Below are 26,498 nucleotides of genomic sequence, written 5' to 3'. Positions count from 1 at the left end.
GCCCACCTTTGATCCCAGCACTTGAGAGGCAAAGGCAGGCCAATCTCTAAGAGTTCAAGGCCAGCCTTGTCTACAGAGTGAGTTCCAGGACAGCCAAGGCTACACAGAAAAACTTGTCCTGAAGGAGGAGGAGGAGGAAGAGGAGGAGGTGGAGGAGGAGGAGGAAGAAGAGGAATCATCATCATCAAGGGGCCAGGCATGACAGCTTACACCTTTAATCCCAGCACTTGGAAGGCAGAAGCAGGTGGATCTCTGTGAGTTCGAGACCACACTTCAGTCTCTCTTATTTTCTGTGACTTTTCTTTGAGGAGCTTACACCAAACTCTTGGATGTGTCTTACTTGCTTCTGATCTCCTCTCATTCTCTCTTTCTTTTTAAAGATTTATTCATTTTATTTTAAGTATATGAGTGTTTTGCTCACATGTATGACTGTGCACCATGTACCTGCCTGGTTACCATGTACCCTGTAACCTTCAGGTTAAAAGAAGACATCACATGCCCTGGAGCAGGAGTTACAGATGGTTGTGAACCACCACGTGGGTGGAAATCGAACTGAGGTCCTCCGCGAGAGCAGCCAGTGCTCTTTTCATGCGGAGCTTTATCTCCAGCCCGGTGTCTCTTTCTCTTATCCCTCATGCTCAACACAAATATTAAAATATCTTTGTTAGCCACTCCCCTTCCAAAATAATCAAGAGCTGGGTGTGGTAGCATGTGCCTGTGATCTTGGCCTTTAAAAGGTTAAAGGATGCCGGGAATAGTTCGCTTAGAACAGGTTAAAAAAAAACACTGATACAGCCAGGGACTTGTGGCTTTGGGACAACAGAAATGAGAGAATCGGGAGCTGGGAACGAAGCTCCTTGGGGAAGTACTCACCTAGCGAGGACACGAGGACACGTCCCTGGACTCAAATCCCAGCCCCTGGGGTGGGGGAGGGGATAAATACTGTTTCCAGATTAAGGATAGAAAAGGAAATGACCAGAAGCCAGTTGTGCTTATACCACAGAGATTTTAATAGTGTTCATCTGTTCTGTATGTCCCTAGTAGGGGTGGTCTCGTACGTGCTCCATGATGGTCTTCAGGCCAAGCCAGGTCTCTTCTGCTGTGGGCAAGATCTGCTTGGCTGGCAGGAGGAAGCCATAGTAGCCTGTGTCTCTCAGTTCAAAGGCAAATGAGTATTTGATGCCAAGGTCATAAGCCCAGTCGATGCTTCCGCCACTGGCCTGGTCTGAGGGACAAACGGAAATGAAATATGATTGTACTATTTCTGTAGACCTCAGGCATGATCAAAGACAAGCCCAGCCTTCTAAGCATGGGCTTCAGGAACAGGTACAGTCTACTAGGGGTTCATGCTTATGACAAGAAACAGACCAAGGGGGGGGAACGTAGTTTAAAACAAAAAAGATAATTCAAATGGACGCTATACTTAGCCTTTCTTTGGTGCTCTCAGGAGCCTCCTGACTTTATTTACCTAGTTAGAAACCATTTGCTCGATGCTCTAATTGTCACCTTCCCCTGTTTAGGGAGGACACACCATTTCCTTCTTTCGAAGGCACAGGCATTGTTTTCTCTAGTGGGATAAAATGGATTATAAATCCAGTGAGTGACTTGGTTCCTGGCTTCAAGCCCATCTGATGTCAGATCACATGCTCGGTGCTACTATGCACCTGAGATAAGCACACGATGACGTGGCACGTGATAAAGAAAGATGGCATTAGGCTACAAACTCCTGAGGTATTCAGGAGTCAGAAAAGCTAAACAATGGACTGGCCCTGAGGCCCCTCCCAGGAAGGACAGGTTGGAGGAAGTTACCAGGTACCTAAGAACAGAGACCAGGGAGGCTGTTACAAGAAAGACCAGGACTCAAGGTTAGTGTTGCAAATTACAAGACACCTGTCCCCCATCCAAAGCCCTGGAAGCAGAAGTGGTTTTGAATTACAGATATTTTCAAGATTTTGGAATAATTGTATATGCATAATAAGGTATCTTGGGGGCGGACCCAAATCTACACATAAAATTCATTTGTGTGTTATATATACCTTATGCATTTGTAGCCTGGAGATCATTTGATCACTATTGTTAGTGTACATGTGCCCTCACTTAGACCTGTCCTGTAAGTAGTTTCCACCTGTGGCTTTCCACTGGCAGGGGAAAGTTTTAGAGTTGGAAACATTTTGGGGTTGGGATTTTTGGATTTGGGCTGCTTATCCTATAAGCCCAAGGGTTTCTATAACTGGTGACTGTCTTTCCCTGATGCAACCACCAGAGTAACTAGCAAATAGAAAACACTAAGTGGTTAACTTAGTGCCTAACTTAACCTAACTTAAATGGATCTCCCTGGGTTCCAAGATTAGCACCTTGTACCTTTGGCAGAGCCAATCCCACTGAGAGGTGTAGAGCGGACAAAAGTCCGGGGCTTCAGAAGAGTCTCGAGCACGTCAGTAGCTGGTGATCTAAAGCAAACCAACTTATCTCTCTAAGTTCCAAAAGATTTGTGTGTCAGTGGGGATGAGTGACATCTTATGATACAGGGCAGCAAGAACTAGATATTAGAAGGCAAGCCCAGCACAGGCTTGGCTCACTAAATGCATCTTCATTGGCTCCTTTTATGCCTATTTCAGTCTGAGGAGTGCTGTCCCCATTGTACAGAAGAAACGGAGGTCAGACAATCTATGTAGAATGCTTATTAGTCAGTAAATGTCAGTTTTGAGCTAGCACCTGCCTGGCATGCACTCCCAGGTTCAATCCTCAATACTGTGAAAAAAAGTAAAATCAACTGAGTAATGATTCTAAGTGTCATTATCAATAAATAAGTGGGGCCTCATCAAATTATATTACATCAAGGATCACAGATGGACATAAACAAGAGGGAATAAGTAACTGCCCCAAAGTGACTTGGTTCCAAAGTATCAGAACTATAATTCAGACACAGGCTTCTGTCCTCTATGGTTGTATTCTTTCTCCTAATGTTCTCACTCTCGTGACTCTGTGGAGCTCCTTCAGAGCCCTTTGCAGGCATGAAGTTGCCCAGGAAATGTCTCACCTACCAAAGATGTGCAGCTGGCCCAGGCTTGGCGAGCAGTTGTTCAGCCTGGAGCTGCATGCCAGCCTGAGTCACGAGGCAAGACACACTTAGCTAGTCTTAGAGGACCAATTATTCTCCAGGTTGGGGCGAGTCAGGATCCCAGAATCAGCACTGAGAAGGCCTGCAGCCAGGAGCTGCATGTATGAAGGACCAGGTCCTAAGGGATCATAGAGCAAGCCTGTATGTGTCTGACATTTACTTATTGGAACTATCTTTGATATCTGTGTCCTCAGAAGGAAAAATACACTAACTAACCCCAGCCTTCCAAGGTCTAGAAGCCAAGGGAAGATAAAAGCCTAAATCCCTCATAATGAAATGGATGAGACTTGGGGCTACAGAAATAGCTTAGCAGTTAAAGGCACTGGCTGCTCTCTTCCAGAGGACCTGGGTTTGATTCCCAGCATCCACATAGCAGCTGACAATTGTCTTAACTCCAGTCCCAGAGGATCTGATGCCTCTGTTGGCACTAGGCAGACACAGAGTGCACAGACATAATGCAGACAAAATACATACATACATATATATATATATGTGTGTGTGTGTATGTATATATATATATGTATGTATATATATATATATATATGTATATATATATATTGAATAAAAAAACAAAAAAGTTAAATCTTAGTAGCTTAAAAAAATAAAATAATGAATGTATCAAAAGAAGATAGACAGACAAACAGACAGACAGGAATGATACATATATGGGGAATTTGGGAGAATACAGGATGCATTGTGCCAACATCCATCCTACACTCCAACCTCCACCCCGAGCCTGGCAAACAAAAGCAAGTACATCAACAACTTAAGTTGTTGCCAGGGTCCCAAGCTAGATTCACTTCTCTGTGCCCACTGCCAATACTCAGGATCTCTGGAGATTACCCCGAGAGACGAGGATATGACTCAATTGGTAGATTACTTTCCTATCATATACGAAATCCTGGACTCAACCCCCAGTAGCACATAAACCCATTACAGCCCACACCTACAATCTCAGGACTCAAGAAGCTGAGGCAGGAGGATTAGATGTTCGAGATGATTCCTGGCTACTTAGTAAGTTTGAGCCAACCTGGAATACCTGAGACCATGTCTAAAAGGCAAACAAACAAACAAAAAGGTAAGGTCAAGCAAGACCACACAGAACATGGTTTTAAGTCTCAGCAACTGTTTGCAGATCAGTCTTCTCAGCCTAAAACACAGATAACAAAACCTCACAAGCCATTCACTCCACTTGGGTGGTTAATCTTTCTATGGGAATATTTTCCCCAAAAAAGAGCTTATAAAGTATAAATTGTAGCATTGCCTTACATAAAATTGGACAAAGCCAAAAACCTTATAACTGAGATTTATCAATAAAATAACAAATAACTAACATGTAAAAACAAAACACTCTATAGGAAAAGATGTTAACTTTAAACAGATTAATACAAGATATACACAGGCATTGACTCCAGCCAGTTAAATATGATTGTGTTCATTGACAACAAAAGTCATTAATGAAATTAAACATGATAATAAATATAATAAGTATTGATTTTTTTTCCTATAAAGTTTAGTGTACCATAGAGCTCAGAAAGGAAGGAAGGGAGGAAAAACCAAACAAACAAACAAACAAACACAGAATAAAACAGAAGCCCATAATTTAGGGAGAGAAACTCTCATGACTGCTTGTATTATCAGAAGTACTTGTGCATTTCCATGAAGCATTCCAGATTTACTGAGTAACTCTCACTGCTCTGGCTTTTAAAACTCCCATTAAAGGAAACCACAAGTAGCTGGATGTGGTGGTCCACACCTTTAACCCCAGCGCTTAGGAGGCAAACGCAGGCAAATCTCGCGAGGCTGAAGCCGCCCAGGTCCACATAGTCTCCAAAAAGAAAAAAAAAAAAAAAAAAAAAGCAAACAAAAATAAAAACCATAACTAACAAGTGAGCAGTCCCACAGACTTCCCCTGCCAGCCCCCACCATGGCCGTAGCTCTGTCTGTGCTCACAGCACTCCCTGGTTGCTCCATCCCCCTCTTCTTGGCATCTCCATTGTGCAGTCATCACTCACGTATGTATTCATATGAGTATTGTGTGTCTTAAAAGTAAACAAACAACACGAAATAAAAAACAGCCTCCCGTTCTGAATCGCTCCATTCCCTTCCTCTCAGCTACTCCTCTGTGCCTGCCAAGGCCACTAATGAACCAGTCACAGAAACCCAATGGGGAATGTTCCTTCCTGAGTGTTGACCTTTATATGGCTTTTATCGTTCTAACCACTATCTCCTTTTTAATAATTGCTCTTCCCTGGTCTTTGAAACTCAAGGTCCTCAGCTTCTGTGCTTAGTCCCCTGCTGCCTCTCTCCTCCCAAGCTTCTTCCCACTCCAAACATCTCCTTGCTTTCCTGTTTCAACCACTGTCCCCATATCAACCCATCCTAAATCAGTCCCTCTCCCTTTCTGCTCCTCCCTCTCCTCTCTGCAGAATCTCAACGCCTACAACCCTGCAGATCCAGCCCAGTGTGTGATGCAGGTCTTTGATCCCAGCACTTGAAAGGCAGAGGCAGATGGATCTCTGTGAGTTCAAGGCCAGCCTGGTCTACAGTGTGAGTTCCAGGACAGCAGGGCTGTTAATACAGCAAAACCCTGTCTTGAAATAAAATAAAATAAAATAAAATAAAATAAAACAAAATAAAATAAAGCCTGTGAACCCTACAAGTACCTCAAGCTCAATATTTCTATAACCAAATTCATACTCTTTCCATCATTCCCTTTTTATGATCCAGAATGTCCCTCTCAGTGAGTGGCACAATCCAATGATCTTCAGCAAGAAACTCTCTACCACCCTTAAAGGTCAAGGGCTGATGGCATGTCCCAGACACTGCGCATGCTCATACCTGCCATAGCTTAGACCATCATCTCCAACCCTAACTCCCCCAGCTCTTGCTGGAGGACGTACCTACTTCCAGTCCGTGACCACTACAGCCTCCGCTCAATACTTCAACTGCTTCACTAAAAACTCCAAGATGGCTTCCAGAATCCTTCAGATGAAAGTCTCCACATAGCACACAAAACCCCATTCCTCGTCCTTCCTTCCTCACATCTTCTGTCCCAGCAATCCCAACCCTACTTGTGGCTCTCAGGACCCTCCATGCAGCTCCTTGCTTCAGTACCCTCGGGTCTGACTGTCAGAGTATCTAGCCCTCTGTTCCTTCGTCAGCTGCCTGATGGCTACTAATCTTTAAAACCCTGTTTCCTTCCAATGTGAAGCTTCCCCATTGCATTCAATCCCCTACCCCAGTTTTACAGTACTCTGGAGCCATGTATAACCTACTATCACACACACATCCTAATATTCCTTTACATTCCTGTTCACCTCTCTTCAGGGTGACCTCTGAGCAGGCAAGGGAGTTCAGCAGGCCAAGTTTGCACTTGGTGCAAGCCAGATGATCTGAGTTTGATCCCGGGAACACAGAAAGTGGAAAGAGAGAACTGACTCCCACAAGATGTCTTCTGACCTCCACACATGCATGTACAAACACACACACACACACACACACACACACACACACACACACACACACACAAATATATACACACACTATGCAGAAGAAATCTTGTATCTGCAGTGCTTGGCATCAGGTTTAGCATAAGGCAGATGCTTACTGAAAGCCTGTTGAATATACAATGTCTGTCTGAGGTTCATGTTCTACTAGTTTCCAAAGGACCTTTGGGCACAGGACATTGTGGAAATGGACACTTGACTGTATAGCATTGAGTTTCTAGCTTTTATGCATAAGGAAGGACATTTAAATGGTTAGAATTCAGGGTGTGCCGAGATCTCCCAGTGTCCCTACTGGAAGACAGAAAAGTCTCACAGAGTCTCACCGTAAACTTCTAGATGTATCCCTGCCTCATCTGCCTTCCCCTCCCCGCCATTCAGTGCACAGGCAGCTGCCTGTAACGGCAACTTCCCATTGAAGAAGCCAGGAGTTTTCTGTTGTTGCTTTTTGGTTTGGTTTTGAGTTTTTGATACTGAAGACTGAACCCAGGGCTTTTGAACTCAGGACCTCATGCATGCTAAGCACATACTCTACCATTGAACTAATCCCTCAGCCTCTAACCAGGTCCTCTTAAAGGAGCCACATCCATTCTTTCACCACCCACAGCTCATAAACCTACTCAAGACAGGAGTCCCTCTTGGCCAGGAAAGGGAAAATTAATAAAAGAACATGACTTTTAGAGTAAGTTTTGATAAAGTTTTCTTGTTTGTGTTTTGTTTTTCAAGACGGTTCCTCTGTGTAACAGCCCTGGCTGTCCTAGAACTCGCTTTGTAGACCAGGCTGGCCTTGAACTCAGAGAGATCTGCCTGACTATGCCTCCAGAGTGCTGGGATTAAAGGTGTGTGGACAAGCCTAGGAGATAGCACAAAACTCACATCCCCAGGAAATCTTTTGTTATCACATCATAAATATTTCATGGGGAACCTAGACCTTCTGTGGAAAAACAGGTAAGTCTGGGTTATGTGCATGCAAGGCACCACTTCACGTGAAGGCATTTAAAAGCATTAGCCCAAATTCAAATGGTACCTCTCCTCTTTATAGGTCACGTGTACAAACCTCTAGCAGGTTAGATACTTACAGATGACAGAACAGATGGGTCCCACTTTGTAACTGGTGCCGTGGAGTCTTTTCAAAGACTGGGCAGCCCTTTGGGCCACTTCATCCTAGAAGGAAAAGTGAACAGATAAAACTTGCCTCATGGGAAACCAGTTACCCAATATTCTAACATAGACAGGGAGGCCTGGTGAAGTGGACTCCTTCGTTAGCTGACACAGACGGATACCCGTTCCTTTTCTCTCAACCATTTCTCTGGACAGTAATCACATGTTGTTCTGCTGTGAACATACAACATGACATAGTCACTCTATCATTATGCAGCTGTTTTAGATGCTCCAGAATCCATTATTTCCCCCACTAGCTCTAGAAACATAAATGCACATAGTATTGATGGCCTAAGAAATCACTCAATGGCTAAAGGTGTTTGTGCCTGACAGCCTGAACTCAGGCCCCGTGGCTCTCATTGTAGAAGAGAACCAGGTCCTGTGAGCTGTCCCCTGACTTCCACACAGACACACGAAGTAAACAAATTCAGTTTTGGACTGGAGAGATGGCTCAGTGGTTAAGAGCACTGACTGCTCTTCCAGAGACCCTAAGTTCAAATCCCAGCAACCACATGGTGGCCCACAACCATCTGTAATGGGGTCCAGTATACTCTTCTAGTATGTGTCTGAAGACAGCTGCAGTGTGCTCATATAAATAAAAATAAATAACTTTTTAAGAAAAACAAATGCAGTTTTAAATTTTTTAGGACGTAGGTTGGAGAGATGGCTCAAGTGTTAAGAGCTTGCTCTTAACAAGATGGACGCTCTTCCAAAGGATCTGAGTTCAATTCCCAGCAACCACATTAGGTAGTATACAGACATATATGCAGGCAAAACACCCATACACATAAAATAATAATAATAATAATAATAATAATAATAATAATAATAATGATGTAATTTTTAAAAACTTGCCAGGCTGTGGTAGTACATGCCTTTAGTCAGCTCTCAGGAGGCAGAGGCAGGTGGAACTCTTGTGAGTTCAAAGCTAACCTGGTATACAGAGTGAGCTCCAGGACAGCCAGGGCTGTTATGAAACCCTGTCTCAAAACACCAAAAGACAAAAGCAAAAACAAAAGCAAAAACAAAAAACAAAAAACAAAACTTTTCGAAAGTTTTGTGGGCTTAAGGGGACTAAAGAAACGTGCATGTACTGACCTCAGGATGTACCTGGGAAGTTTGTTGGGTTTTGTTTTTTTGTTTTTTTTTTTTTCCCCCCAGTTGATCCCTGCTGGCTTATTTTCCTGTGATTCTCTCTGTCTCCAAGAAGCAGACCTCAGCAAAATATTTTCCATTACTCAAGGGCTCCATCTTTGACTGATTGAGGCTTTACTGTCCTTGCTAAGGATAAATGCAAGGTCTTGAACTTGGGTCCAGGAAAACAACTGTACAAATACCAGATGGGGAAAACCTGGCTCAGCCAAAGCCTCGGAGAGCCTGAGGGTTTCAGTTGTCAATGAGCCCAGCATGACTCAACAGCGTGGTGCAACTGCCAAAAGCTAAGGTGACCCTCAACTGCATCCTCGGGAGGAGAGGGAAGGGTGGGATGGATAGCAGCTACAGCTGCACTCTGCTCCGGATGGCTAACCTGCAACACAGACTCTGCATTCACGGGGGGGGGGGGGGGGGGCACGGGACGGGACACGGACGGGGGGGACGGGGACAGGGACAGGGGGGACGGGGGGGGGGGGTGACGACCTTTCAAGAATGCAGACAACCAAAGCTGGCATTCAGAAAACAACGCCTGGGATGGGGTGGGAGTTTGGTCCCACATTGTAAGTCCTTAAAGGAATCAGGGTAGTTTGGAGGTGGGGTGCAGTGTACTTCGTCAATACAGCCAGATGACAACAAGGGGAACCTCTAATCGGCAAGCCTCTGCCCCATGTGAACAGGGCTCCCTTGAAGACAGAGACACCCAGTTCTAGGCTACAGACTACAGAACCAGCTCACAGATACTTGAGCAAGGGATTTGAACAACTGAAGATTATCTAGGTGTAAATATAGACCCATAAAAGAGATATCAAGAGGGAAAGATGTATTTCCAAAGGTATGAGGGGGTAAGAGGAAGATATGTTACTTGAAAGGGGAAAAGAGACTACAACAGGAAACAGAGGGGGGAGAAAAATATAGGGGCAAGAATCAACAGAAACTTTTTTTTTTTTTTTGTGGTTTTTCTAGACAGGGTTTCTCTGTATAGCCCTGGCTGTCCTGGAACTCACTTTGTAGACCAGGCTGGCCTCGAACTCAGAAATCCACCTGACTCTGTCTCCTGAGTGCTGGGATTAAAGGCGTGCGTTACCACGCCCAGCTACAAAAATTTTAAATGCCTAAATGAAACCTAATATTTTATACGATGATTTTTAATTACAAGTAAATTATATTTATTTTTTTAATGTGAGCAGGGAATATATTTAGTTCCTACCAACCTTGACATCCCACCCCAACCCCCGTGTAACTTTGGTAACACGTCCTCTTCAAGCTTCAAAACTGTCCTAACAAACCCAAAAATACAACTGATAAGATGAAAGATATATTTGAACTGAAATTATCTATTCTATGACAGCCTGGGTCTGCTGGCAAAACCCTATTTGAAGGTAAATTGTCCAAAAGGTCTCAATTCCAAGCTTATCCCTAACAGATGGGTTTCAAAATCAAGCCTAAAAGCCAAATTGGAAATATTTGCACATTCTCTTCATCTGGGAATTGCTGTTGCTCAATTGTGAGCAGTTCCCTGAGATGTCACCATCTGACCCAAGGCTGTAGCCAATCTGTTTGTTTCTGAAATGGGAAAGATGACAGAAGGAATTGAGTTAGGGAGGAAGGCCTTTTAAGTACATATCATATACCAGTGCACTGTCATGTCAGGTCACAGAGCCAAAGGCCCCAACGAAGTCCGAGTGAATTCTGGGTAGCCACACCGCTCAGCACAGAGCATCTGTCCAGCAATCCAAGAACCTCCGTTCCATATCCCAGTCACATGCCGTGGAAATTAAAGGTGGTGGCAGGCTCCTAAGGCCAGTCATGGTAGTACACATCTGTACCCCAAGCACTCAAGACACTAAGACAGGCAGGAGGATTGTAACTTTGCAAATTTACAGCCAGCCTGACTAGGCTACCCATAGTAAGACCCTGTCTTAAAAAAGAAAAAGAAAAAGAAAAAGAAAAAAAAAAAAAAAAAGGAAAGCAGATTCTGGGATCATCTGCGATAAGGCACCACTAATTTCTATGAATTCTATTTACTTAGTCTGCGTTGGGTGTATAGCCTATCACTAATATTCTTCCTCTTCAGTATCTAACTTTATGAATGGAACTTCACTTGTCCACGCCACAGATGTGGTCATTAAACCCAAAATAACAATGTGGGAACTCACCAGCTCATTAAAGTCATCTGGCTTGGCACATTTATAGCCATAGGGGAACATGAGCAGTTGGGAATAGCTGTGAAGGGTAATGAACGCTTTGACTTTCCCGTGGCTCTTGATGAAGTCCACTATGGATTTCACTTCAACTTCAGAATTGGGACTGGGTCCATGGTATGAATCAGAGCAAGGGTTGCTACTGGCTCCAGGTCCTAGTGGGATGAAGAAAGAAGAAGAAGCAAACTAGTTAGGACAGTAGCTTTAAGAAGACACTGTGGCGGGGCAAGGTGATATACCAGTAACTCAGGAGATAGAGGCAGAAAGACTTCTGAGTTCAAGGCCTGCCTAATCTACAAAGTGAGTTCCAGAGCAGCCGGGGCTACAGTGCAGGGTGGATGTTAGTTACCATGTGCATTATATGTTCCTCCTGTGTAAAATCAGGATAGGCCTGTGCTTGTGTTAGGTCGCCATCCCTGCTCTAAGGGGATGGGCAGGAAGCAGAAATGAACTCATCTTGGAAGCATCTCTTCTTTTAAAATATGGATCCTCTGTACAGCAGAAAAAGCTGTCAGATGAGATCATCCCCCTCTGTGGGAGCTGTTGAAAGAATAGCTCGCTGCATTGGGTGGGAGTCCTGTAACTTCACTTTCTGGGCCCTCTGCAAATTTGTAGAGTCCAAGAGTAGAAGTTTCTATGTATCTATATTTCCAAGTTACAAAGTCACAAATCTAAGGAACCTCTGACAAGCTGTCCACCCTGAAGAAATCACGACATTTGGCAAGGCCACCTTTGCCCTTGATTCTCTCAACAGCTATAGTTGCTCAAGATGCCTGAAGCGGGGATCCCTGTGGGCCTGGCAGAGGCTGTGAATGTTTAAGAATCTCTCAGGGAGCAGGTGGGGGCTGAGATTCCCCAAGCTCTCTACGTGAGCTGGGCAAAATCCGTGTAAATATAACTTATGCCATCTTATGTTAAAATTATTTAAGAATCATGCTTCAGAGGGAGAAGTGGCATCGAATTACTGGATCTGGTTCAATATTTGGTGTCTGGTCTCTGATTATGTTTTTCCTATGCAAAAAAAAAAAAAAATTAGAAGAATAAATCGTTAAAGCAATGAATGAAGTTACCACTCATGCGTGCCCCATCACACCTCCCTAGTGGGTCTTGTCTCACTTCCGTAACTCTCGAGAATTCATTTGGTTTACAAATATTTAATGATTGTTCTCTGTGTTGGAGACTCTGTGCTAGTTATTAGGAAAAAAGACACAGCATCCAGCTTCCGAGTTTGTAATACTTAATCTTCATTGTCATCTTAACTAGATTTGGAACACCTAGGAAATACACTTCTGGAGATCTTTCCAGAGACATTTAACGGAGGAGAAAAAAAACCCACCCTAAATCCTGAATACAGTTGCACAGTCCCACAGGCTGGCGTGTTCAGTTGAGTTAAAAGGAAAGAGGGGAGCCACGTGAGCAGGAGGGCCCCCCCATAGACTAGGGACAAAATGCAAGCACATTCTTCCTGTTCCTATTACCACCCCACTTTCTCTGCCATGGTGCAATGTCCCTTCCAACTTGTAGCCAAAATAAACCTTTCTTCACTTGAGACGAAGCTTGTCAAGTGTTCGGTCACATCGATGAGAAAAGCAACTAATGTACTGTTACAGGAAAGTAGTAGGGAAAAAAAGTAACAAATTTCAACTCTGTGATTAGTGAAGCAGATTTAACTGGTGCCTAAAGCATAAAAGAACGCCCAACTGGCTTGCCAGTGGACCCCCCAAACAGAAAAGCTGAAGTCAATAAAACCAAATGAGCAAGCTAACATTTTATCTTTGACTGTAATTTGAAAATCCATTTCTTAATTCCATTTGTACTTTTTTTTTAAGTTTTCCTTCTCGAAGCATCTACCAGATGATGTAATGCTTCTCTTCCTTATAGATCCTAACCCCCTCTAGCGGTTGATTCCACACTTCTTACGCAGCTTCCCCACCCCCAACCCCAACCCCCAACCCCCACCCCCCTACCCCCGTCATTGTGCAAAGCCTGGCTTCTTTGGCTCAGAGGCTGAACCGGGCTACAGCCTGCGGGAAAACCAAGATGTGAAGCAAACCCAGTTAAATGCTGCCTGGGGCTGTGACAGGGCTGGCTGCACACCCGTGAAGGGAGAGAATTTAGTGATGTGTTTCAAAGAGGGGTTTAAATGACTTGAATCCTAAATGGACTAAACTGGGCTGAAGGCACTGCAGAGCCACGCAAACCAGTCGGCTGGATGGCCAGAATTCAGTCTGGGCATCCCCCCGGATGACACCCGGTGCTCACCTCCGAAATTTGCGTCCCAGTTCCGATTAGGATCCACACCAACACAGAAGCTTCCCGACCGTTTAGACCGGGTCTTTCGCCACATACGATTCTTTAAACATCCAACCAAATACGAATATGGAGGAAGAAAAAGATGGTCATCCCTTGTCATCAGCAGGTCCCTTTCCCGTGTGTTCCCCTGTTCCCTCCCTTCAGAACTGTGCGCTATTTCTTTTGCCCAGAGCTGTCAAATGGTCACCATGCGGGGCTGACTTCATGTTCTTCCTCTCTCAAGTAAATGCCTGCCAAACCATGTTCCATAAAACATGGACCTGTTAAATGCCAGCCACTACCACCACCACAACAACAACAAAGGAAAGAGATGGAATTTGTGAGAGAATAGTTTGGGAAAATATGGGGCTAAATTACTACAGAACTGCCACGGGTGTTTAATGTATTGTGTTTTTTGGGGGGGGGGGTTGTTTTGTTTTGTTTTTGTTTTTAATGAACCTCTAAGAGATTATAGGCAGCATTCCTCTGGCTTGCCTGTGGACCCTAAATCCATTCATGCAGTATCTCAGGCTATGAACAGAGAATGTCAGTCTCTTTGGGGGGTAAAAAAAAAAAAAAAAAAGCTTCTGTCATTGTCATTGTCATCTGCTCTCTACCAGAATAAACCTGAGAGTCTGATTCATTCTGAATATGCATGAGGTCACAATGCCACAGTGGTGCTTTTGTAATGGTGTCTTAGGGGGAGGGAGCCTATAGAGCTCCTTTTACTGATATTACAGAGGAGTACTTTGACAAATTGTAAGTAAAAATGCTAGGATGCATTGTGCTGCCTACTTAAACCCTGTAGCAATCTAACTGTCAGAAGGTAATATCTGCCTCTTCTTTTCTATCTCACACACAGACACTCACACACTCAGAGATAATTGGAACAAGTCTCCTAGGTGACTCACTGCAAGCCCAGCACTCGAAGAGTCCAGCTACCAGCTGACATAGGCTCTGGCTGAGTGGACATGGAAAGGCATCGCATGTCAGAATAAGAGACGATTGTAAACACTTCCCTGTGCCACTACTGAGAAAGTGTGCATTCTGCTTAGAGTCAATCAAGGACAGACAGATTGCTTTTGTTTGGTTTTCCATGTCCCTGCATATCTTAAGTCCTATGGATGTAAAAACAGCACAAAGCAACAAATAAAATAATTCAGCGGCTTACGGAGGTTTGGGAGAACACATATCCATCAGGGTTCGTGACAGGCAGCAGGAAGACATCCAGAGTATTGAGAAGAGAAGTGATGGCTGGATCAGTCCCATAATCAGACGCAATCTGAGAGGAGACACAAGCTTTCAGTCTTACCAGCTGCTTGGCCCAGAAGGTGCATTGCAAAATACTGTGGCAGTGTGGTTTTGTGGTTTTGTGGTTTTGTGGTTTGGTTGGGGGGAGGGTGGTTTTTTTGTTTGGGTTGTTGTTGTTATTGCTATTTCCAAACATGAATTAGGGGCCACTGTTGATCTATGGGAAACTTTCAAATCCCTTGGAGTATGCATCTTACAGTGTCTATAACTTTCCTTTCTGGTGACAGTAATTTTCTTATATTAAGTAATTGACAGTTTTATTTTTGTTATTAAGTAAATATCGACTATCTTTTTCTCTTAGAAATAGCAACCCTCTCTCCCTGGGTGTTTTGTTTTGTTTTGTGTTGTGTAGTGATACTTTTTGCAATGGTGGGAAATGGCACATATGGCTTATTTGGATCTATAAACTAAATTTTTAAAACTTGATATTCAAGAAAAAACCCTTGATATTCATTAATCCTCCAATGGGGTGACTTTCCAAAAGAACTCGGGACCAACATCAGATTGCTTAAATATTCGGGGACTTTGCTAAAGATATGGAGGAAGGGTTAAATTCCATTTGGGGAATTACATTTTGACTGCAATCAATTGCAGGAGAGCTGAAGTTTCTGCTGGATTAAAATTTATTCATTTCCTGTGCTCAGCCATCCTAAGGCATTATTATTCAACTGTTAAATATCCATTTCATAATACCCTAAAGGTAACCGCATTTTAATTGAAGGGAAAAATGTATCAGTCGGCATGCACGTGGTTGCACATGCTTGAATGATCTGATGTGGATTGATTTCCTTTGCTCATGAATTAACATTCTGATTTATAGCATGTCATTTTGGAATTACTTAAGAAATACCAGCCTAGGTCACACCCAGCATCGTGTCCTGGCTCTTGTGCCAAGGACCATGTGGAAGGGAGAAATTGCTACATTCTGAGTTCCGAATCAGATTTGGGCAATATTCAGAACAACCTACACTCCGTCAGCTCGGTTCACTTTAGATCGGTAGGTTAGCGTCTTCTCGCACGTGTTTCCATTTGCCCTCTGAAGCCCTTTCAAGACTTTGTAGTGGAGGCCCCTCCCTCTAAGGGCCAAGCTTCCCTCCTGCTTCTAGGCTGAAACTTGAGATCCCAGACGGTGCCTGCCACCCCTTCCAATTCTTCTGGCTTGCTGTGTTTTTTTTTAACAAGGGGCCTACGGACTCAGTACCATGATCCAACACCAAAGAAAAGAAAGCTTGCCTGAATCTGTTTCCTGCCGCTGTGGCAAGAGGAGGATTTGGCTGAGAGTGTTCGCAATCAGGCCCACCAGGGCAGTGTGTGCTTACTTAGAGAACCTAACTCCCCAAAGACAAAGTATGTGAGGAATTTTAAGCAAAATGACCTTATTTGCTGTCCACAGTGCAGTAGCTTGCGTAACCCACTCTCGAGCGTGGATCCCCGCATCAAGCCAGATGGCTGGCTTGTCTCCTCCGGTGCTGAACTGCAAAACAAACAGAGCGATGGGTTCTCTCCCTACCACAGGGTCTTTCTCTGTCCCCTGTCTTTCTCTGTCCCCTGTCTTTCTCTGTCCCCTGGGATTAAGAGAACAAGAGGAGATGGACAGGTGACACTGGCTTGATTCTTCCATCAGTTTGTTTAGTCCCTTTCTTAAGAAAGAAAGAAAGAAAGAAAGAAAGAAAGAAAGAAAGAAGAGGTTTAAATGCAGATTGAGAAACAAAGCGAAATTTTCTTCCCTTAATGTTTGTAAAAAAAAAAATATTGCAGATAATGTAAGGAAAATTTGCTCACGTTATAAATTAAGGGAGAAACAGGTTTCAGGTAGTACGTCATTCTTATTTTTAAAAGACTAGTTCATGTGGGAGTAAGCTTGCAAGCAAATGTATGGGGGTGGTGAGGAGGGGTAAGGAGGGGGGGGAAGAAAAAGAGAAAATATTTACAGCTATCATCGTATAGTGGTGAATTCGAGTTGCCAAAGCTAGTCCTCGCTCTTTTTGTCTGTTTTTCTGTTTGCCAATGTTTATGCACTGATCTATTATTTCGGTTCTAAGAATCTCATCAGAGCCTCCATCAAAACGGGACCGCAACGCTCCCATGGCGCTCTCCAGCCCTTCAGTTGTCTAATCTAAGTGACTGGGTTATTTGGAACAGTGGCCTTGCCAATTGGATCACTAAATAGGAAGGAAAGATTATTTTTGCACCATCAACTTCTACCTTTGTGCAACAACCGAAGCACGGCAGATAAGGTAAATGAAAAATGCAAATTCTTGCTAAGATTTTCACGTTTCACAGGTTTGGGAAAGTTAGTTGAAAATGTGTTGAGTCTTTTTCCTTCAGAGTGCTCAGATGTCAAAAGTAGGGAACTTTAAAAAAAGAAAAGAAAGAAAGAAAGAAAAAAAATGTCTCAACCACCAAACCACTTGGAAAAATCGAAGGCCAGAAAAAACCAAGGCCGGAGAATTCAGAGTTCCCTGACTCAGAGGTAGGCCGGGCAGAAAAGAGAGGGACAGTAGTGGCAAGCTTGCATCCTAGCCCTGGCCAGTAGTGGCAACCCCTCCCAGGCCAGCTTTGGGGAAACCGCTCTGGAGGAATCCATGTCCCAGTTAGTCAGTTGGTTCCTAGCCACAACGTTTCCAAATTTAGTAGGGTGTTGTGACATTACCTCCCCACACACACCCCCCTTAACAAACTCTTTCTAGGAAGTCTGGGAAAATAACTTTCACTGTTTTTGGTTTGTTTGTTTGTTTGTTTTTTTCCTGAACAAAGTGCAAACGCTTGAAACTATCTCCCCGAATACTGTTAGGGGTGACCAGGTGCAGTGAACCTGAGCCAGTTTTCAGCTGTCACCTGGGGGTTGGGGGGCGGGGAATGCCTTCATTCCGGGGTATTACCTTTGCATTTAGTTGTCTGTCATCCTCTGCACACTGAGAAACTAATTTGGGGGGGGTGGTTTGGTTTTTTTGGGGGGAGGGGAACAGGGTGGTTGTTTTTCTTTGCTTTTTAATGTGGTTCAAACAATTACTAGGTGCTTTTTGTTTGCTTGCTTGCTTGTTTCTTGTTTGTTTTTAAGCTGGCTTTTACAAGGAAAGAGAGAAGAAAAAAAAAATCCGCAAAGAACTCCCACTTTGATTAATATCCCCAGTGCTCGCCCGCCCCTCCCCCCCCCCCCCCCGCCCGCCGCCTCTCCAGCTCGGCTCCAATTGGCGCGCTCGGCCTGGCTCCTCACGAACGCATCTATCAGGACACATTAATTCTCTCCTGCAGACCTGCGTCAGCGTGCAGGAAAAAGAGGGGAAAAAAAAAAAAGAAAAAGAAAAAGGAAGGGGGCGGGTGGTGGTGGAGATGCTCAAAACCAGCAAAGACTGGTTAGGAAGGAAAAAAGAGAAGGAAAAAAAAAAAGAGCGAGAGAAAAAAGGGGTGGGGGGTGGGGGGGAACTTGCTCTGCAAGCGCAGCTGGGAGGAGCGGGATTCTAGAAGCATCATGAGAGGGAAAACAAAAGTCACTGCTCCCTTTATACCTTGAGCACATTCATGGGCCGATTTTCAAAAGATGAACCGATATTCACTTTGCTCACTAGACCAGGGTTCTCAGCCACGAGGTTATCCATTTCTTGGTAAATCTGAAAGGTTCAAATGATAAACAGGCATCTGTAATTGAGTGACTGGGCGAATGCAGCTATTAGGGTCTTGTCGCCCGTGCGTTCCCAGTCTCTCCGCAGCCTGGCTGGGGACGGCAGGAAGCCGTCACGGGGATGATGAGTCACTCTGAAAAAGAGAAGCCATCTTGCCCCAACACAGCCGGTTCTTTCCAGTTCTGTGCAAAGTAAAATGGCACTTGTCTGATTTGCCTGTGACTTTGTCCCCCCTAGACCATGTCCAGCAGGGAAGTCTTTCACCTTAACCAGCAAACCGTAGTGACACTAAAAGAGATGTGGCAGACTTGTGCTACAAAATACAAAATGTGCTAGTGCAGGCCCTGAGACAATGGGGACATCCTCCAGTCACTGGCTACTCCGACCCCAATTTTTAAGGCTCATTGAAATTCTGAGCATTCCCCACATCTCAAGGCTTCCCCACCTTTACAGAGACAGACCTGAAACAGTATCCAGCTGTTGCCAGCGTTTGCTGCCACAAACACCTATTTGTTAGATCGGCAAGTGAGAGAGAGCATGCTTTATATATATGTATTCTTTCACACTCTTCTTCTAGCCAAACTAAGACACTTTTTTCTTAAGTGGGAGAATTTTAGGAAGGTAACAAGACACATATAAATATATATAATATATATATTACCAGGTGGTATTACCCCATGCTTAATCCTGCTGGTATTTCTGGCAGTGAAACAAATCCGTTCAAGTCATATCTGCACCCCACCCCACCCCACCCCAATCATTTTAAATAGCTTTTACCACTAAATAAATTATGGCAAAAAATTAATACATTTTAAACTTCATTTGTTGGCTTATTGCCTTAGTCTTTCCTATTCTTCTCTTCACCTCTTAACTCCCATGATCACTGCCAATTGGACAGTGCGGATAAATAGATCTATACTGGCTTCCCTGAAAAGGCTGTGTCACACTAGGAAGTGCTGTGTACTCCTTGAACCTCCAGAGCCCCACACAGCCCTGTTAGAGAGGAGAGTGAGACCCAGAAAGGCAGAAACTAGAATTTCTGCTACTGTGTGACCTTAGATCAGTGTGCACTTTGGAGCCCCCAACAAACACACAGACCCTCGCGTGGGAGTCAGGTGATTCAGAGTGGTCCCCTGACACATCCAAGACCACCGGTAATCATCACTCTTGAGTGACTCTGTAGCCTGTGCAGCTTAAAACTCGGCACAGGAGTGTTGTGGGAAGAGTGTGAAAGAGCTATTTGTGGCCTCACTTAAAACATTCCTGACACCTCCAAAATAACCGAGTGGCTGTTGGGATGGACAAGCAGACTTCGGTTCCTGCATTAAGCAGGCACTGACTACGAAATCTGAGGGAGACTTTAGGAAGCTAGGAAACAGAAGGAGAATAATATCTAGGTTATCCAATCACCCCACACCCACCCCGAGGAAGTAGCGTTGTCCTCAGAGAAAAGAGCGGCTGGTTTCTCTGATCTTCCATTTTGAAATGCCTACCTCTTCCAGGGTATGGTAGGCCCCAAAGTTGAAGTTAGTGCCACGCTCTCTTTGCTGGTTGAACAGCATCTCTTCACGCTCTTGATCCAACAGAACCTAAGGTGAAACAACTCTATGGTTTGCATTGCCTGCAATGCACCAGCAATGAATCCAGTCTGGTGGGGTGAATCAAGTGCTGAGGCTTGGTCCCCCGGACCGAGCTATTCTCACTGTGTCTACATCTCATCCATAGGCTCTGGGTCAGATACCTCTTATTCCGTAGTACTCTGAGAAGGCATGGGTTATGCATGGGCTGGGGTCAGGTAGCAGCTGCAGGCCGGGGATGACAGTGCTTAGAGGGCCTTCCAACCATCTTGTGGCTCAGCCTGCCTTTAGGAGTTAACCTCTCATTAAAAAACTAATTGAATCACTGATTGATTGGTCTCCCTCCATTTGCATGAAATGTGCCTCCCTGCCACCCTGTATAGGCATCCTCACGGACTGAAGACCCGTGTGGAACCCACAGGTCCCTTTCCTGGCAGAGCAGGAGGAGGACCAGCAGGCCTCTCTGCAAGGCTGCCTTCTGGAAACTTACTTGAACATCTTCGATCATGATGGAATAAGTAATCCCCTGGGACTCCAGGAAAACTTTGACGTCCTGGATGCTGGCAAAAGGAACTCGGACATGGACTGTCTGCCTGGGGACGCTGGGGGATTTCCAAAAATCAAGCTGAAAGGAATAAAGATTCAAGCCAAAAAAAAAAATGATGGAATCACTCTGGGAGAAACAGATAGCTGTGTACTGATGGATTTCAATAATGCAACTGGCTGCCTAGTTGATTTTGAGTCTACAAAACCAGAATCATTCCAGAACCACTGGGATACAGCAACAAGAGATTCTGTGTACCCAAGGGTCAGCAAATATGTTGTTTTCAGCACACACACACATACACACACCATGACCAGATATTAAAATTGGCAGAGAAAGAGATGAATTTAAGTTATGGGAGGTCTTAAAAAAATAAAATCAATCTGGCACTCAAGAGGTCCAATTCATTTCATCATGGGGTATTAATGCCATAAATAATTTTAAGGGGGAAATAATGAGTTAAAGGTGTTCAGCTTTCACAGTTTCCATCCTCCTCCCCCCACCCACTCAAGTCTTGCAGTAGTCCTGCGAGATATGAAGAATGATATATTTTTCCTCAGTTTTCTGATTGTGAAAATGAATCACCGGGAAAGAAGGCCATTTGCTCGGGGCTGTAGAGTTGGAGCTAAAGTCCAGGTTCTAGGAGTCGGCATCCCACATTACCTCCAAGGAGTCAAACTACAGACCCGAAGTAGCTGCCAATCGCGCCGACTTTATTTACTGAAGAGAGAAAATGCTGATGGGATGACCAATACCTCAAGGTGCTCTTCGGCCTCCAGTTGCAGCAGAGTCTTAATTTGCTCTTCATCATTCGGGATCACCTCAAGAACTTGATCTCTGAAATAGATTAACCACAGACAGGACCTTAGAAGCCAAAGCTGTTCACCATTTCCTGTTGTTTTGTGCTCCGGTCAGCCTCTGCAGGGACGTGAATGCAGCAGTCAATAATCCCGTTCACAAGCCAGAAACTAATAAATCCTGCCCTGACCCACATCCCCGGAATGAGGAGGTGATCAAACAGCTTGATTTCCTCCAAGGAAATGTTATCTAAATAATAATGAAGAGGTGTACCTGCTCCTAGCAGGAAGCTTGCTTGCCGTTAAAGTTCCCTTTCCGTGAGCTAATGAGTATTTGTCAAACAACACCTGCTGCTCATAAAGCACTGGCTTCTAAGACTTGTCTGTTCCTGCTTTTCAGAGAGGAAAAAAAAGGAAGAAAGAGGGCAGGGAGAGTAATTAATTTAGTGCTCGTAAGAGGAGTTAGAGCCACATCTGGGGACACATGAAGTTTTCTGGTTGCTTTTTTGTTTGTTTGTTTGTTTGTTTGTTTGATTTTCGTGACTGAAAATGTAACAGAGTAGCATCCCCAGGTCCCACGGTCTAAACAAACTTGAGGCACAGCAAGAGGAAAATGAGGCCCAGGCAAATCAAGTGGTGGGTCATACCCACAAGCTCACAGAAGCTCAAAGGAGAAAAAACCGTATCATGGCAGAAAAGAGAAATTCCCAAACTGGCAAGTGTATTGTTAGCGAAAAGTTTGGATGGAAGAGCCTTTCCTTAGTAGCAGAGCCTTTTCTTTCTGCATCTTTCTGTGTTCCCAGCGGGCTGACTTCCTGTGCGTGTGCTCTGGAGAAGGAGCAAATGCGCTGAGAACACCCGCACTAGGACGGGTGAGAACGGGAAGCCAGGCCTTCAAAGAGCTCCACACGGTTTCCACGGCTCTCCCGGGTGACACACAAGTGGCAGAACGCAAGCTCTTCCAGGCCCTTCTGCCTGCAAGTAGCCATCTGCCACAAATGGTCTGAAAATTCCTCCATTTGGGTCTCATTACTTCTAGTTAACGCATGGACTCCCAAGAGTCCATACTTAAAGTGGGGGCTGGGGAAAGGAGCAGATTAGACTAGAAGTTCCTAGTACGGTTTCTAAGGGATGGAAGCCCTAGGAGTTGCGCAGCCAAAAAAAGGAGGGAATGTAACTTAAAAAAAAAAATCCCTCATAGATTTCTAATGCATACTTACTTAGTCAACATTCTAGAAATCCTAAAGTTCATTTCGTTCTCTGATTCCCAAATCAAATTTCATGGCTTCATTGATTCCCTTAGAAAACCCTCCAAAAATGCACCCTTACAGAACTGTGGAATCAGGACTGGTGCGGGTGGCTCACACCTAGAAGCCTGGAACTTGGGAGGCAAAAGTGGCAGGAAGGCTACAGGTTAGGGGGCTGCTGGCAGCCTAAGTCCTAGCTGAGCTCGGGGGCTGCTGGGTCTACAGAGTGAGAGCCTGTCTCAAAAGACCAACGAAACAAAGAGTCAAAGGATTTCAAAACCAAGGTGAGTGAGTCCTAAAGACAGAAGAGGTATCTATCACCTGACACTTGCAGCCCGAACAGGCCCTCCGGACCCCTGAGGAGGCCCTACCACCCAGATAAGAAAATAGGAAGACAAGTGCTGACAGGAAGGATAAAGTCCAGAGAGGTGGGAGGTGGGTGGGAGACAGGCCCTTACAACGACAACGACAACGCCTGAGGCAAGTGTAGACTTAGCCTGTCTTCCCTGCTGTCTGTCATCCCCACATTCTGACCACTGGAGGGAAAGGGGGATGGGGGGGGGGGTGAGGTCAGTTCTGTGAACATTCATTTTTACAAAATGGAGTCACTCCTGTGGCAGCCCATAAAATATTGTCTAAGGTCCTGGGAAAGGAAGAGGAATAGGTCTTGAACTCATCTCACAGAACCAACTCTCCCAAAGACAGCCTGCCCTATCTTTAAAGCTATTCTTCCTTAGCAAATGATGAGGGAATTCCCAGACTAACTTCACACAGTACTTATCCTCAGTCTCCAGTCAGAGACTGCAGGCTCCCACAGGCACTGGAAGTGCCAAGGCAGTACCATTCAAAATACATTTCTCCTCCTGCAAAATCCCTAGCCTGTCCTCTGTTGTCTGTACATACTAAGTAGAAGCCACCACAGTCTGTAAGTGCCCCCAACGTGCAATCCTACTCTTTATTACCAGATAAAAGGTCTCTCGTTGGGGCTTTTGATGGTTTCCACTCCTTTCCACCTCTACAGTCATTCATCTCCACTTTGATCAGCTCCTACCTTTCCCGCTATCTCCCCCCAACCTAAGAGGGCTCTGAAAACACAGAACACATGCATCCCTTATTCTGTGACCAAGCTGTGAACAAATGAAAGGTTTCGGGAATCAAGTAAGTAGAATTCAGATAAACACCAGAAAGTCTCGCTTACCCCACAAATGTTTCTTGACAGTAGATATACCCAAATAGGGCAACCAATAACGGGGTCAACCTCATGGTCAATGCTTTTCCCAGAGTCCAGAGTTCAGAGCCCTTCCTGAACTTTATAGGGAGCAGGGCTGAGAGCTCTCTATTGACTCTAGGAGAATTCAAAGGAATTCCCATATGGCCAAATTCTCACCGCTTGTGAAGTTCTCAAGGTCCCAGATACCAGAGCACGCTATGGCCAGTCTGTATATTTTCCTTTTTTAGGGTGAGATAACAGATTTCAATGGAAAGAAAACAAAATTGCTAAGCATACCAAGGGCAAATCAGTTGTTTTTGATGAGAACCTAAGTGCTGCTAGCCCTGCTGGGTGATAGAAGCCAGGTTAATAAACCTAAAGGTTAAAGTCCTTTCTGGGTCTCAGACAAAGCGTTTACAGTAATTACCCAGAGTCCCGTCCATCATATCCCATTACTTTGCTCATTCATTTATTTTTACAGTGTTTACTCTGAAGCGCTGAAGCCACTCAGTCCACATCTGCCCAGGGTCCCTGGAGATGTGGCCCGGCCCGGCCTCACTCTCTATTAAATAAGCAAAACAGAATGCCTTGTAATATTTAATCCCACACTGTCTCTAAAGTGATCCATCTGCATTTGTACCAAATTAATACCTCTATTGCTAGGTGTCTTCTCAAAATGACAATGTCTTTCCGGATCCTAGCAGTAAAGACACTTGTTGAGAAAGTTTGTGTTTCAAGGAGAGGTTTTACTGCATCACGAATTCCCCTATGCAAGAAAGCAGTAGATTTGGTATCTGTTTCTCTGAATTTCTTTAGGCAATTTGCAACTCTCTCTCTCTCTCTTTCTCTTTCTGTCTCTCTCTCTCTCCCTCCCCCTCTCTCTCTCCCTTCTTTCTCTCTCCCTCCCTCCCTCTTTCCCTCCCTCCCTCTCTCCCTCCCTCCCTCCCTTCCTCCCTCAGATTGTTTTCAAACTGGTTTTGGAGCTGACACTAGCTTTGAACCCCCAGTACCCCTGTGTCTAGCTCCCAAGTGCTGAGATTACAAGCATCTGCCTTCATACCCGGCTTGTTTTGTTTTGTTATGTTTGTGGTTTTTTCCAAAGCAAAGATTGTACTAACAAAAATTATTTTTAGATGAAAGTAATTTTTCTTTGTCTATACACATAGACCTTCCATGATCTAACTTTGTTCACTGTCTACATGGAGACTGAGTATACCTATTTTCTTTTAGGAATCCTATTTATTGTATCCGCATAAATAGGAATCTGATTTATCATCTACACATTATATTCCACCTGGCAAAAATCAACCACAAACAGCTGTAGAGACTTTTCCTACTTTCCTTTGTATATCAAAATTTTTATCTGCACACAATTTAAATCCCTGGATTAAAATTCTCAAGCAACTGCTCAAAAGAGAAAGGCACACATGTCATGTTTCTAGTTGAAGACATTATTTAGTTTGTTTTTTTTTATGTTTATGCTTATGTTTTTGTTTTGTTCTAGGTTTTTTGCTTGGTTAATTGGTTTGGGGTCATGTGTTTTTTGTTCTTTTTTGTTTTGTTTTTGGTGTTCATTTTGTTTGGTTCTGTCTTGTTTATTTTTGAGCCCAGATGGCTGATGTAGCTGAGGGTGACATTGAACTCTTGATCCTCCTGCCTCTACCTTCTGAGTACTAGGACTGCAGACTTGTGCCACCATGCCCAGTTGGCGTGGTGACAAAGGTCAAACCCCGGGCTTTGTGCATGTCAGGAAAGCACTCCGCCAGATGAGCCCCCGTTGGACTCTTAAGAGTCAGACAGGGCTTGAGACATGGCTCAGTGGTTAAGAACATTGGCATCTCTTCCAGAGGATCTGTGTTTGATTCCCAGCACCCACAAACTGGCCCTCAAGCTAAGTCTCAAGACAGGGAGTATGTGGTGAAAGAAAGATAAGAGATCTGAATTGCTAGTGGCAGGCAAATGCAAGTTGGGGGAGAGCTGGGGAAACCGAGCACACAGCCAAGTCAAGGAGTCATAATGACACATGCCTTCCATCAAAGCACTAGGGAGGCAGAGGTAGGTGGATCTCTGGTGAGTTCAAGGCCAGCCTGGTCTACAGAGTGAGTTCCAGGACAACCAGGGCTACACAGACAAACTTTGTCTCCTAAATAAATAAATGACAAACAGCTGAGTATGGTGACACACACCTATAATCTACCACAGGCTGCAGCAGGAAGATCATGAGGTAGAATAAGTGTGGGCTACACAACAAAACCCTGTAGGGGAAAGAAAGAAAGAACAGCATAAAGAAGGAAGGGGAAGGGAGGAGAGAAGATCTAAAGGAGGGAGTGGAGGGAGAGAGAGGAGGAAGAGAGAGAGAGAATTAAAATGGTAAAAACAGCTGGAAAGCGGATAAGGCTGTAAGTTCTAAGAGGTCTTTGTTTCTGTTTCTGACGATGTAAAGATCATATCATGACAGAGCATTGTGTTCTCCATTTTCTAATTCTAGAAACAGGATAGCATATACCAAACTGCATGTATTTTAAACACACCGTTTGATAAGTTTTGACATAGGTATATACCCACATCACCACAATCAGTGTGACATATCACATATCCATCATCCCTGATAAAAATCTGTTCTTGAGAATCACTGAGAAAAATTTCCAGCCAGAAAGAGGTCTTAGACAGTCTGTGCTTTAGGAATGAAGGAATGACACACACATACACACGCCCCAGAGGAAGGGCCTACAGAAAGCCCCAGGGCTGATCGG

The 26,498-nt window shown here is 44.4% G+C and overlaps 1 protein-coding gene across 2 annotated transcripts; it reads right to left on the bottom strand.

Annotated features, from left to right (window-relative positions):
• Positions 1-986: 986 nt before the first annotated feature.
• Cpa2 (carboxypeptidase A2, pancreatic) lies at positions 987-23,821 on the bottom strand. Of its 2 annotated transcripts, NM_001024698.3 has the most exons (11): positions 23,734-23,821; positions 21,247-21,328; positions 20,438-20,572; positions 19,864-19,959; positions 18,257-18,358; positions 16,123-16,221; positions 14,608-14,718; positions 13,407-13,497; positions 11,100-11,299; positions 7,707-7,791; positions 990-1,225 (listed from the first exon to the last, which is right to left on the bottom strand). In NM_001024698.3, exons 1-11 carry the CDS (start codon positions 23,796-23,798, stop codon positions 1,038-1,040), a joined length of 1,254 nt encoding a protein of 417 aa, NP_001019869.1. In that variant the 5' UTR covers positions 23,799-23,821; the 3' UTR covers positions 990-1,037. The 2 variants fall into 2 exon arrangements, with proteins under 2 accessions (XP_011239359.1, NP_001019869.1); XM_011241057.2 differs by lacking the exons at positions 20,438-20,572; positions 21,247-21,328; positions 23,734-23,821 and adding an exon at positions 20,112-20,130 and having other exon boundaries at positions 987-1,225.
• Between the last annotated feature and the right edge of the window lie 2,677 nt (positions 23,822-26,498).

Source organism: Mus musculus, chromosome 6 (genome assembly GCF_000001635.26).
Source record: "Mus musculus strain C57BL/6J chromosome 6, GRCm38.p6 C57BL/6J".
NCBI classification, from domain to species: Eukaryota; Metazoa; Chordata; class Mammalia; order Rodentia; family Muridae; genus Mus; species Mus musculus.
The sequence above is the reverse complement of the archived record's forward strand: the minus strand, read 5'-3'. Positions and strand labels throughout refer to the sequence as shown.

What these genes read in the sequence shown, in the direction of transcription:
- Cpa2 (NM_001024698.3), bottom strand. Translation starts at nt 23,798, where the DNA reads ATGAGGTTGACCCCGTTATTGGTTGCCCTATTTGGGTATATCTACTGT. An exon ending in AGGCCGAAGAGCACCTTGAG is followed by an intron (nt 20,573 to 21,246) that starts GTATTGGTCATC and finishes TATTCCTTTCAG; the next exon opens with CTTGATTTTTGGAAATCCCC. An exon ending in CACTGTGGACAGCAAATAAG is followed by an intron (nt 14,719 to 16,122) that starts GTCATTTTGCTT and finishes GTCTCCTCTCAG; the next exon opens with ATTGCGTCTGATTATGGGAC.